Here is a 13,906-nt window from a genome sequence, read left to right as displayed (position 1 = left end):
ATTGGGAAACCCCCAAACGTGATACCATTTTAAAAACAGCACCCCTAAACATATTGAAAACTGCTGTCAGGTAGTTTATTAACCCTTCAGGTGCTTTACAGGAATTAATGCAAAGTGGCATGACAGAAATGAAAATGTGTATTTTTACCACCTAAATGTTGCTAACTTCTAAACAGATTACTACAGCCGTCAGACTCTAAGGCCGCTATTTGGTCATGAATTGCCATCGCAAACATCAGGACAACAAAATCATGATCTGAGGGCACCAATTGGGATACAGAAGAAGCCCCCACACTCTGTTAACCATTTATAATGATGTAGTCACTATTGACAGCAGCATCTAAGGGGTTAAACAGATTTAGAAGGCGCAAATACTGATCGTGGCTGATACAGCAAGTTGTCAGCTATAGTGTACAACCAACAGATGCTGGATTGTCATCTGTATGGGAAGGCTATTCTCTTATATCTCAGGTCAGTTAAAAGACGTATTGGCGGTCATTAAGGGGTTAAACAACAACAACCACAAGACGGATTTCATCAACCAAGAGATCATTTTAACCAATATAACGGTGCCGACCTGACACTGTGTGTAGGTTACTGTGCACAATCCTGCTGACAGGTTCCCTTTAAGGGAAAACGTGTAAATATTTTGGAGAGGCCTAGTCAAAGCCAAGACACTAATCCAATTGAGACTATGTGGTCAGACTTGAAGATTGAGGTTCACCAGAGGAAAACCATCCAACTTGAAGGTGCTGGAGCAGTTTTGCCTTGAGGAATGGGCAAAAATCCCCGTGTCAGGATGTGAAAAGCTCATAGAGGCTTATCCAAAGCGACTTGCAACTGTATTTGCTGCAAAAGCAGGCTCTACAGCGTATTGACCACAGGGGGATGAAGAGTTATGCACAGTGAAGTTTTCAGTTATTTTATCTTATTTGTTCTTTGCTTCAGAATAAAAAGAAAACAATGTTCACAGTGGTAGGCATGATCTTTCCATGAACTGATGTAAACCATCAAAAAAAAAAAAAAATCTGTGAACTTTCAGGTTGTGAGGTAGCAAAAAATAAAAAATGCCAAGGGGTGAATACTTTCACAAGCCACTGTACACACAAACAAAATGATCTTTTGGGAAAGATATTTTCTTTACATAATTTATCCACAAAAAGATCATAAAAATATCTAGGAAACTTATGCATTTCCCAGTGTAAAAGGAGGATTCATAAGATCTCCAGTTACAGGAGAAAGCCGCTCACTACAGTGAAAGAAGTCATTGGCACAGCTGATCTGGGTGTACTTAGCTCTGGCAGCTCTGCTATAGTGGGCAAACAACCAGCAAGCATGTGATTGAGAGGTCCAAGAGAAGCTTCAGCAGAGTGCTCTCTGAGTAACAAGTAGATGACAAAACACTATACAGAAGTGGCAATAAACCGCTCCTGTCATCTCTGCAAGGTCCATGGTTAGTCACGTGCTGTAAATTTACAGTGCTGTGAAATTATATCTCAAGACCAAGCGATATAAATTTGGTTCTCAGATTAAACATTAGATTGATTATAAATATTCTATTGCTTTGTGCTTACAGCTCCTAAACAAATCTATGTATGTGTTGGTTATCTGTTCCCTACTTTTTGCTAACATGCCAAGTGTGTTTTAAGGTACCGTCACATTTAGCGACGCTGCAGCGATATAGACAACGATGCCGATCGCTGCAGCGTCGCTGTGTGGTCGCTGGAGAGCTGTCACACAGACAGCTCTCCAGCGACCAACGATGCCAAAGTCCCCGGGTAACCAGGGTAAACATCAAGTTACTAAGCGCAGGGCCGCGCTTAGTAACCCGATGTTTACCCTGGTTACCATTGTAAAAGTAAAAAAAAAAAAAACAGTACATACATTCCGGTGTCTGTCACGTCCCCCGGCGTCAGCTTTCCTGCACTGTGTCAGCGACCGGCCGGCCGTAAAGCAGAGCACAGCGGTGACGTCACTGCTGTGCTTTACGGCCGGCCGGCGCTGACAGTCAGTGCAGGGAAGCTGACGCCGGGGGACGTGACAGACACCGGAATGTATGTACTGTTTGTCTTTTTTAACTTTTACAATGGTAACCAGGGTAAACATCTGGTTACTAAGCGCGGCCCTGCGCTTAGTAACCCAATATTTACCCTGGTTACCAGTGAACACATCGCTGGATCGGCGTCACACACGCCGATCCAGCGATGACAGCGGGTGATCAGCGACCAAAAAAAAAAGGTCCTGATCATTCCCAGCGACCAACGATCTCCCAGCAGGGGCCTGATCGTTGGTCGCTGTCATGCATAACGATTTTGTTAACGATATCGTTGCTACGTCACAAAAAGCAATAATATCGTTAACAAAATCGTTATGTGTGAAGGTACCTTTAGTGTATACTGGATGAGAAGGTCTCCCACTGTGTAACAATGGTGCACACTATTTTGGGCAGGGATTTGTAGTCGAAGAGTCTGTGTCCATTTTGATGGAGTTGGAATCGATACAAAATGGACCAACTCCTAAAATATATAATTGGGATCATCAGTACAATGCAGGATGTGGTGTAAATGTTTTCGTAAGAATTTGGGAAAGTTATGAAATGTCTTATAAATGTCTGTTCTGTTCCTAACCTAAAGATCTCAGCTTTTAGTGGACACTTTATGTACATGCTCAGTAGTGAGGCAGGGCTGTGGAGTCGGGAGTGGAGATGAATCTGTGCTGCACTTTATGTACATGCTCAGTAGTGAGGCAGGGCTGTGGAGTCGGGAGTGGAGATGAATCTGTGCTGCACTTTATGTACATGCTCAGTAGTGAGGCAGGGCTGTGGAGTCGGAGTGGAGATGAATCTGTGCTGCACTTTATGCACATGCTCAGTAGTGAGGCAGGGCTGTGGGGTCGGAGTGGAGATGAATCTGTGCTGCACTTTATGTACATGCTCAGTAGTGAGGCAGTGCTGTGGAGTCGGAGTGGAGATAAATCTGTGCTGCACTTTATGTACATGCTCAGTAGTGAGGCAGGGCTGTGGAGTCAGGAGTGGAGATGAATCTGTGCTGCACTTTATGTACATGCTCAGTAGTGAGGCCGTGCTGTGGAGTCGGGAGTGGAGATGAATCTGTGCTGAAATTTATGTACATGCTCAGTAGTGACAAGTGCTGTGGGTCAGAGTGGAGATGAATCTGTGCTGCACTTTATGTACATGCTCAGTAGTGACAAGTGCTGTGGGTCAGAGTGGAGATGAATCTGTGCTGCCCTTTATGTACATGCTCAGTAGTGAGGCAGTGCTGTGGAGTCAGAGTGGAGATTAATCTGTGCTGCCCTTTATGTACATGCTCAGTAGTGACGCAGTGCTGTGGAGTCGAAAGTCAGGGAATTTGAGAAGTTTGGAGTCGGTGGTTTGGCTTACTGACTCTGCAGCCCTGTTTTTGAGATCTGTCAACAACAGGTGTGTATCTGTAGTGTAGTCTGCACTATGATGAATGATAGAAAAAACAATGTTGTGTGCAGAAAAGCTTTTCATGATATACCCGTGCAACGGACGCTGTAACAGCCTACGTATGATAGGTGCCAGAACGGTATCCATTACATATACTGTGGGCGATTATGGTATTGATTTATAGTAATGGAGATGTCATGATATCAGGTACCATGTCACATCCCCGGCTTGACCCCTTAACGTCCAATGACTGACACAGTCCGTCATTGGACGCTTCCCCACATTTGGCGGGGGCTCCGGTGGTAAGCCCACACCTTTTCCGGGACAGGACAGCTGATCTGATCAACTGACATGTGCACGAAACAGCCGTTGGAGAAATCTCAATTCACCCACGGCTGTTAACATGTTAAATGTCGCTGCCCTGCGCTATGTATCAGAGGTGATCAGACAAGTGTAGCTTGTAGTCTCCCAAGGAGACTATTGAAGCATTCAAAAAGTTAAAAAAAAAAAAAGGTTTTAAAAATATTAAAAACATTAAAAAAAATATAAAAGTTCAAATCACCCCCTTCGCTCCATTCAAAATAAAACAATTTAAAAAAAAAAAATCAAATATAAACATGTTTGGTATCGCCGTGTTCAGAATCGCCCGATCAATTGAAAAAAAAAAAAAATGAACCTGATCGCTAAACAGCGTAGCGGGAAAAAAAATTCCAAACGCCAAAATTACATTTTTTTGGTCGCCGCGACATTGCATTAAAATGCAATAACAGGCGATCAAAAGAACGTATCTGCACCAAAATGGTATCATTAAAAATGTCAGCTCGGCACGCAAAAAATGAGCCCTCACCCGGCTCCAGAACAATGACTTTTTTTTTTTTTAACAAAGTTTGGAATTTTTTTTCACCACTTTAGACAGAAAAGAACCTAGACATGTTTGGTGTCTATGAACTTGTAATGACCTGGAGAATCATAACGGCAGGTCAGTTTTAGCATTTAGTGAGCCTAGCAAAACAAGTCAAACAAAAAACAAGTGTGGGATTGCACTTTTTTTTGCAATTTCACCTCACTTGATTATTTTTCCCATTTTCTGTTACATGACATGGTAAAACCAATGGTGTCGTTCAAAAATGCAACTTGTTCCTTGTTTTTTGACCAACAAATAATAAAAAAAAAAAGTTATGGCTTTGGGAAGAAGGGGAGCAAAAAATGAAAATGCAAACCCCCCCAAAAAAACCTGGTCGTTAAGAGGTTAATGTATGGGTCAGGAGATTTCACTGTGGAGGAGCAACATGTAAACAAAAAACAAGATGTGGATGGGACAAAACAGAATGGAAATCCATGAGAGCAAAACAATGAAGTATGAAGAATATTAGTCCCTGCATGTAAGACAACATGGACAGACACATACAGTGTGAGGAAGCAGCACATAATGTGGTGACACTGGAGAAGGGACACAGATAATATACATGGAACAATAGAGGCAGGAAACAGCTCCCTCACCACACGGGGTGTGTATACTGTATATCACACACATACTGTATACCTATACCCTGAGTGTGTACTGTATATCATACACATACTGTCTACCTATACCCTGTGTGTGTACTGTATATCATACACATACTGTCTACCTATACCCTGTGTGTGTACTGTATATCATACACATACTGTCTACCTATACCCTGTGTGTACACTGTATATCATACACATACTGTCTACCTATACCCTGTGTGTACACTGTATATCATACACATACTGTCTACCTATACCCTGTGTGTACACTGTATATCATACACATACTGTCTACCTATACCCTGTGTGTGTACTGTACATCATACACATACTGTCTACCTATACCCTGTGTGTACACTGTATATCATACACATACTGTATACCTATACCCTGTGTATACACTGTATATCATACACATACTGTCTACCTATACCCTGTGTGTGTACTGTATATCATACACATACTGTCTACCTATACCCTGTGTGTACACTGTATATCATACACATACTGTCTACCTATACCCTGTGTGTACACTGTATATCATACACATACTGTCTACCTATACCCTGTGTGTACACTGTATATCATACACATACTGTATACCTATACCCTGTGTGTGCTGTATATCATACACATACTGTCTACCTATACCCTGTGTGTACTGTATATCATACACATACTGTCTACCTATACCCTGTGTGTACACTGTATATCATACACATACTGTATACCTATACCCTGTGTGTACACTGTATATCATACACATACTGTCTACCTATACCCGTGTGTACAGTGTATATCATACACATACTGTCTACCTATACCCTGTGTGTACACTGTATATCATACACATACTGTCTACCTATACCCTGTGTGTGTACTGTATATCATACACATACTGTCTACCTATACCCTGTGTGTGTACACTATATATCACACACATACTGTATACCTATACCGTGTGTGTACACTGTATATCATACACATACTGTATACATATACCGTGTGTACTGTAAATCATACACATACTGTCTACCTATACCCTGTGTGTGTACACTATATATCATACACATACTGTCTACCTATACCCTGTGTGTACACTGTATATCATACACATACTGTATACATATACCCTGTGTGTACTGTATATCATACACATACTGTATACCTATACCCTGTGTGTACACTGTATATCATACACATACTGTCTACCTATACCCTGTGTGTACACTGTATATCATACACATACTGTATACCTATACCCTGTGTGTACACTGTATATCATACACATACTGTATACCTATACCCTGTGTGTACACTGTATATCATACACATACTGTCTACCTATACCCTGTGTGTACACTGTATATCATACACATACTGTATACATATACCGTGTGTACTGTATATCACACACATACTGTCTACCTATACCCTGTGTGTGTACTGTATATCATACACATACTGTCTACCTATACCCTGTGTGTGTACACTATATATAGTAGAATAAACAAAGAGCTAGCACTCGACTATAGCTGGGGTGTGGACGGTGCAAGTGAACGGAGTCAGATGACCACCAATACTTGAAGAAGAACGAATCACTGCACACGTCAGAATAAGTCAATTTTTGCTGAAGTGAAGATTTTTTATTCAATGGTGCAAAACAAAAGTTCAAGGACGTAACAAGGCAACAGTTCTACTTCTAACGTTTCGGCCACACAGTGGCCTTGGTCACAGAGTAGTGCTGAAAGACGAAAGAAAAGACGTATAAATAAACAATATGTACAAAAATATAATGAACAAAATTATATACAATATGTACAACTCAATAAAGGTTCCGTGTGGAAAAACAAACCACAACAAAAACCTAAAGGAGAAATGGGACCCATGTCAATACGAATAATGTAATAAGCAGGTAAAGGTTGTACCCATCCTGCAAGCGACGTCACCATTAAGGCCAAGGAGAAAAGGAAAAAAAAAGGGGGGGGGTTTAGTTCGTAAAAACCTAAGATCAAACGCAAAGGAGAAAATGATCAAATAAAACAGCAGGACATGATGAAAAAACAACATACCCTTAGTGGTAGTCCAAATGATATCATATAGTCAAATGGTATTCAAAGACGGGTACGGCCCTGTGATACCCTAATGAGGCAACATGAAAAGAAAAGGTATAGGTATATGGATGAGATGTGTGAAAGAAATCTAATATGGGTGTATAGATTCATAAATATATCATGAGCAATGGAATGATATAAGTGATATGACACCCAGGAGGGATGTGTGGGGATAAATACATATACAAAAGAGATATTTACCCAAATGGATGTCAGCGGGCAGTTAATGCTAGGTGATATATACAATAGTCCAATATGGGCTTTAGCTGAAACACAGAACACGTACATGTATCTATATACATAGTGTTGGGTAATCAAATAGCAAAAGAAACATAGTATGTGTTTTTAATTAGAAAATTAGACTACCGAATGTCCTAATGCAACACAAGTTCCATGTAGAAAGCAGGAGCAAGCAGCATAAGTGTGCCTGTGTGGAACAGCCGTCCAATTCTGTAAAAAGATGTACAACATGGAGTATGGTGGTAACTCTGTACGGCGGGTTAATATGTGTGTTATGGAGTACCATAAGGCTCCTAAATCCGTAAGGGAAATGCCTACCTAGGGTCCTTGTTATAGCAAGGGTAGTAGGAAAAAAGTAGATGAAGTTGTGTCCAGGCTTAGGCCCAATGGTACGTGTTAGTGCGGCGAGGGTTCACCTAAGCAGCATCTGGAACGAGATGCAGGATTAGTAAGAAGCGGTATAACCGCATGTAAGGCACTTATCTGGGGTCTGGAGCTCACATCCATTGGTGGTGCAGGGGTCACAGCGTCCGTTTGGGCAATCTTAAACAGCGTCGGCCGGCTCCTTGCCACATCCGCCTCCTCTGCCAGGACACTGTTGCGTGTCGGCGTTGCCTCCCGGATTGCCCAAACGGACGCTGTGACCCCTGCACCACCAATGGATGTGAGCTCCAGACCCCAGATAAGTGCCTTACATGCGGTTATACCGCTTCTTACTAATCCTGCATCTCGTTCCAGATGCTGCTTAGGTGAACCCTCGCCGCACTAACACGTACCATTGGGCCTAAGCCTGGACACAACTTCATCTACTTTTTTCCTACTACCCTTGCTATAACAAGGACCCTAGGTAGGCATTTCCCTTACGGATTTAGGAGCCTTATGGTACTCCATAACACACATATTAACCCGCCGTACAGAGTTTCCACCATACTCCATGTTGTACATCTTTTTACAGAATTGGACGGCTGTTCCACACAGGCACACTTATGCTGCTTGCTCCTGCTTTCTACATGGAACTTGTGTTACATTAGGACATTCGGTAGTCTAATTTTCTAATTAAAAACACATACTATGTTTCTTTTGCTATTTGATTACCCAACACTATGTATATAGATACATGTACGTGTTCTGTGTTTCAGCTAAAGCCCATATTGGACTATTGTATATATCACCTAGCATTAACTGCCCGCTGACATCCATTTGGGTAAATATCTCTTTTGTATATGTATTTATCCCCACACATCCCTCCTGGGTGTCATATCACTTATATCATTCCATTGCTCATGATATATTTATGAATCTATACACCCATATTAGATTTCTTTCACACATCTCATCCATATACCTATACCTTTTCTTTTCATGTTGCCTCATTAGGGTATCACAGGGCCGTACCCGTCTTTGAATACCATTTGACTATATGATATCATTTGGACTACCACTAAGGGTATGTTGTTTTTTCATCATGTCCTGCTGTTTTATTTGATCATTTTCTCCTTTGCGTTTGATCTTAGGTTTTTACGAACTAAAACCCCCCCCCCCCCCTTTTTTTTTCCTTTTCTCCTTGGCCTTAATGGTGACGTCGCTTGCAGGATGGGTACAACCTTTACCTGCTTATTACATTATTCGTATTGACATGGGTCCCATTTCTCCTTTAGGTTTTTGTTGTGGTTTGTTTTTCCACACGGAACCTTTATTGAGTTGTACATATTGTATATAATTTTGTTCATTATATTTTTGTACATATTGTTTATTTATACGTCTTTTCTTTCGTCTTTCAGCACTACTCTGTGACCAAGGCCACTGTGTGGCCGAAACATTAGAAGTAGAACTGTTGCCTTGTTACGTCCTTTGCACCATTGAATAAAAAATCTTCACTTCAGCAAAAATTGACTTATTCTGGCGTGTGCAGTGATTCGTTCTTCTTCATGTACACTATATATCACACACATACTGTATACCTATACCGTGTGTGTACACTGTATATCATACACATACTGTATACATATACCCTGTGTGTACTGTATATCACACACATACTGTCTACCTATACCGTGTGTGTACACTGTTTATCATACACATACTGTCTACCTATACCCTGTGTGTGTACACTGTATATCATACACATACTGTATACCTATACCGTGTGTGTACTGTATATCATACACATACTGTATACCTATACCCTGTGTGTGTACTGTATATCATACACATACTGTCTACCTATACCGTGTGTGTACACTGTATATCATACACATACTGTCTAAGTATACCCTGTGTGTGTACACATACTGTCTAACTATACCCTGTGTGTGTACTGTATATCATACACATACTGTCTACCTATAACCTGTGTGTGTGTACTGTATATCACACACAGACTGTCTACCTATACCGTGTGTGTACACTGTATATCATACACATACTGTCTAAGTATACCCTGTGTGTGTACACATACTGTCTAACTATACCCTGTGTGTACACTGTATATCATACACATACTGTATACCTATACCCTGTGTGTACACTGTATATCATACACATACTGTATACCTATGCCCTGTGTGTACACTGTATATCATACACATACTGTATACCTATACCCTGTGTGTACACTGTATATCATACACATACTGTATACCTATGCCCTGTGTGTACACTGTATATCATACACATACTGTATACCTATGCCCTGTGTGTACACTGTATATCATACACATACTGTATACCTATACCCTGTGTGTACACTGTATATCATACACATACTGTATACCTATACCCTGTGTGTACACTGTATATCATACACATACTGTATACCTATACCCTGTGTGTACACTGTATATCATACACATACTGTATAACTATACCCTGTGTGTACACTGTATATCATACACATACTGTCTACCTATACCCTGTGTGTACATTGTATATCATACATACTGTATACCTATACCCTGTGTGTACACTGTATATCATACACATACTGTCTACCTATACCCTGTGTGTACACTGTATATCATACACATACTGTCTACCTATACCCTATGTGTACACTGTATATCATACACATACTGTCTACCTATACCCTGTGTGTACACTGTATATCATACACATACTGTATACCTATACCCTGTGTGTACACTGTATATCATACACATACTGTCTACCTATACCCTGTGTGTACACTGTATATCATACACATACTGTATACCTATACCCTGTGTGTGTACACTGTATATCATACACATACTGTATACCTATACCCTGTGTGTACACTGTATATCATACACATACTGTCTACCTATACCCTGTGTGTACACTGTATATCATACACATACTGTCTACCTATACCCTATGTGTACACTGTATATCATACACATACTGTCTACCTATACCCTGTGTGTACACTGTATATCATACACATACTGTATACCTATACCCTGTGTGTACACTGTATATCATACACATACTGTCTACCTATACCCTGTGTGTGTACTGTACATCATACACATACTGTCTACCTATACCCTGTGTGTACACTGTATATCATACACATACTGTCTACCTATACCCTGTGTGTGTACTGTATATCATACACATGCTGTCTACCTATACCCTGTGTGTGTACACTGCATATCATACACATACTGTATACCTATACCCTGTGTGTACACTGTATATCATACACATACTGTATACCTATACCCTGTGTGTACACTGTATATCATACACATACTGTATACCTATGCCCTGTGTGTACACTGTATATCATACACATACTGTATACCTATACCCTGTGTGTACACTGTATATCATACACATACTGTATACCTATGCCCTGTGTGTACACTGTATATCATACACATACTGTATACCTATACCCTGTGTGTACACTGTATATCATACACATACTGTCTACCTATACCCTGTGTGTACACTGTATATCATACACATACTGTATACCTATACCCTGTGTGTGTACACTGTATATCATACACATACTGTATACCTATACCCTGTGTGTACACTGTATATCACGCACATACTGTATACCTATACCCTGTGTGTACACTGCATATCACACACATACTGTATACCTATACCCTGTGTGTGTACACTGCATATCATACACATACTGTATACCTATACCCTGTGTGTGTACACTGTATATCATACACATACTGTATACCTATACCCTGTGTGTGTACACTGCATATCATACACATACTGTATACCTATACCCTGTGTGTGTACACTGCATATCATACACATACTGTATACCTATACCCTGTGTGTACACTGTATATCATACACATACTGTATACCTATACCCTGTGTGTGTACTGTATATCATACACATACTGTCTACCTATACCCTGTGTGTACACTGTATATCATACACATACTGTATACCTATACCCTGTGTGTACACTGTATATCATACACATACTGTCTACCTATACCCTGTGTGTACACTGTATATCATACACATACTGTATACCTATACCCTGTGTGTGTACACTGCATATCATACACATACTGTATACCTATACCCTGTGTGTACACTGTATATCATACACATACTGTATACCTATACCCTGTGTGTGTACACTGTATATCATACACATACTGTATACCTATACCCTGTGTGTACACTGTATATCACGCACATACTGTATACCTATACCCTGTGTGTACACTGCATATCACACACATACTGTATACCTATACCCTGTGTGTGTACACTGTATATCATACACATACTGTCTACCTATACCCTGTGTGTGTACTGTATATCATACACATACTGTCTACCTATACCCTGTGTGTGTACTGCATATCATACACATACTGTCTACCTATACCCTGTGTGTACACTGCATATCATACACATACTGTATACCTATGCCCTGTGTGTACACTGTATATCATACACATACTGTATACCTATACCCTGTGTGTGTACTGTATATCATACACATACTGTATACCTATACCCTGTGTGTACTGTATATCATACACATACTGTATACCTATACCCTGTGTGTACACTGTATATCATACACATACTGTATACCTATACCCTGTGTGTACACTGTATATCATACACATACTGTCTACCTATACCCTGTGTGTGTACTGTATATCATACACATACTGTATACCTATACCCTGTGTGTACACTGTATATCATACACATACTGTATACCTATACCCTGTGTGTACTGTATATCATACACATACTGTATACCTATACCCTGTGTGTACACTGTATATCATACACATACTGTATACCTATACCCTGTGTGTACTGTATATCATACACATACTGTATACCTATACCCTGTGTGTACACTGTATATCATACACATACTGTATACCTATACCCTGTGTGTACACTGTATATCATATACATACTGTATACCTATACCCTGTGTGTACTGTATATCATACACATACTGTATACCTATACCCTGTGTGTACACTGTATATCATACACATACTGTATACCTATACCCTGTGTGTACACTGTATATCATACACATACTGTATACCTATACCCTGTGTGTACTGTATATCATACACATACTGTCTACCTATACCCCTGTCCGTGCTGAGCTGGCAGGCATGTCTTTATTACTGCCCCGCACACACCTCTACCCCGGTCTGTGTCAGTACTCGGCCTCACCTTCTGCCTCGTTAGATGACACGAAGGTGAAGTCCCCCGGGTTGCTGTTATGGGGGTGCAGGGGAGGGCCCGGCGGCTGCATCCTTCTGCTTCTGGGGTTGATGTTGGTGACGAAAATGACGTCTCACGCCAGCTCCACAGGCTCTACGTGGGGAGGAGTACGTAGTGACGTCACGCACATACCAGGACACCAGCGCACGCCCCGCCTACTGCAGCTACGTCACCGCGTAGCAGCCAAGCAGCTGGGTTCAGGTACAGGTGGTAACAGCCCACAGTCCTGCAGCCTGAAAGCCCCGCCCACACAGCCACGCAGCGGCTCCGAGCACGACACATCCGGCTGGCTGCCGGGGTTTACCTTTCAAGTGGTGTTTATGTCTCTTCACAGGTTGTTAATAAAGCTTTTAGTGTTCAAAAAGGAAGCGAACAGATGGCGCAGCTGTCCCCAGCTGTAATGCTCGTGTGTTCACCGCAGGACGCCGCCGCCGGGATTTCTAGACTCCTAAATTAACCTCTTACGGACTGAGACATTGTGGACCTGATGAGACGGAGACTTTGTTTTCCCTTCTGCATCACATCATTCTAGAGGTCCTGCCTGGTTTCCTCCCACGTGTGGGGGTCTGGTCCTTGTCTAATTCCAATTGTAGCTCTTTGGGGTCTTACTGTTCTGTAGCGGATGATTTTCTATACTGACAGCGTGTGCAATAAATGGAATAACAATATTTCCGAATCCTACTTATGTCTTGTGTGTCGCACTAACACCGTGTTCCCACCTTCTGTAAATGCTCTGGTTTTGCTGTTTATTTTTTGTGCAGAAAACCAGTTAGGCTACGTTCACACTAGCGTTGTGCTCCGCTGCGTCAGCGACGCAACGCACAACGCACGCAAAAATGCAGCAAAACGCACGCAAAAACGCTGCGTTTT

General features: G+C 41.3%; 1 protein-coding gene across 1 annotated transcript in view; it reads right to left on the bottom strand.

Annotated features, from left to right (window-relative positions):
• The window catches only part of YIPF4 (Yip1 domain family member 4), a 61,558-nt gene extending 48,270 nt beyond the window's left edge, over positions 1-13,288 (bottom strand). Inside the window, exon 1 of the mRNA XM_069769119.1 lies at positions 12,986-13,288. Coding sequence (XP_069625220.1) covers positions 12,986-13,067 — 82 coding nt within the window. The 5' untranslated portion in view covers positions 13,068-13,288. The remainder of the gene's footprint in view (positions 1-12,985) is intronic.
• Positions 13,289-13,906: the final 618 nt, after the last annotated feature.

This window comes from Ranitomeya imitator, chromosome 5, assembly GCF_032444005.1.
Source record: "Ranitomeya imitator isolate aRanImi1 chromosome 5, aRanImi1.pri, whole genome shotgun sequence".
Classification (NCBI taxonomy): Eukaryota; Metazoa; Chordata; class Amphibia; order Anura; family Dendrobatidae; genus Ranitomeya; species Ranitomeya imitator.
The sequence above is the reverse complement of the archived record's forward strand: the minus strand, read 5'-3'. Positions and strand labels throughout refer to the sequence as shown.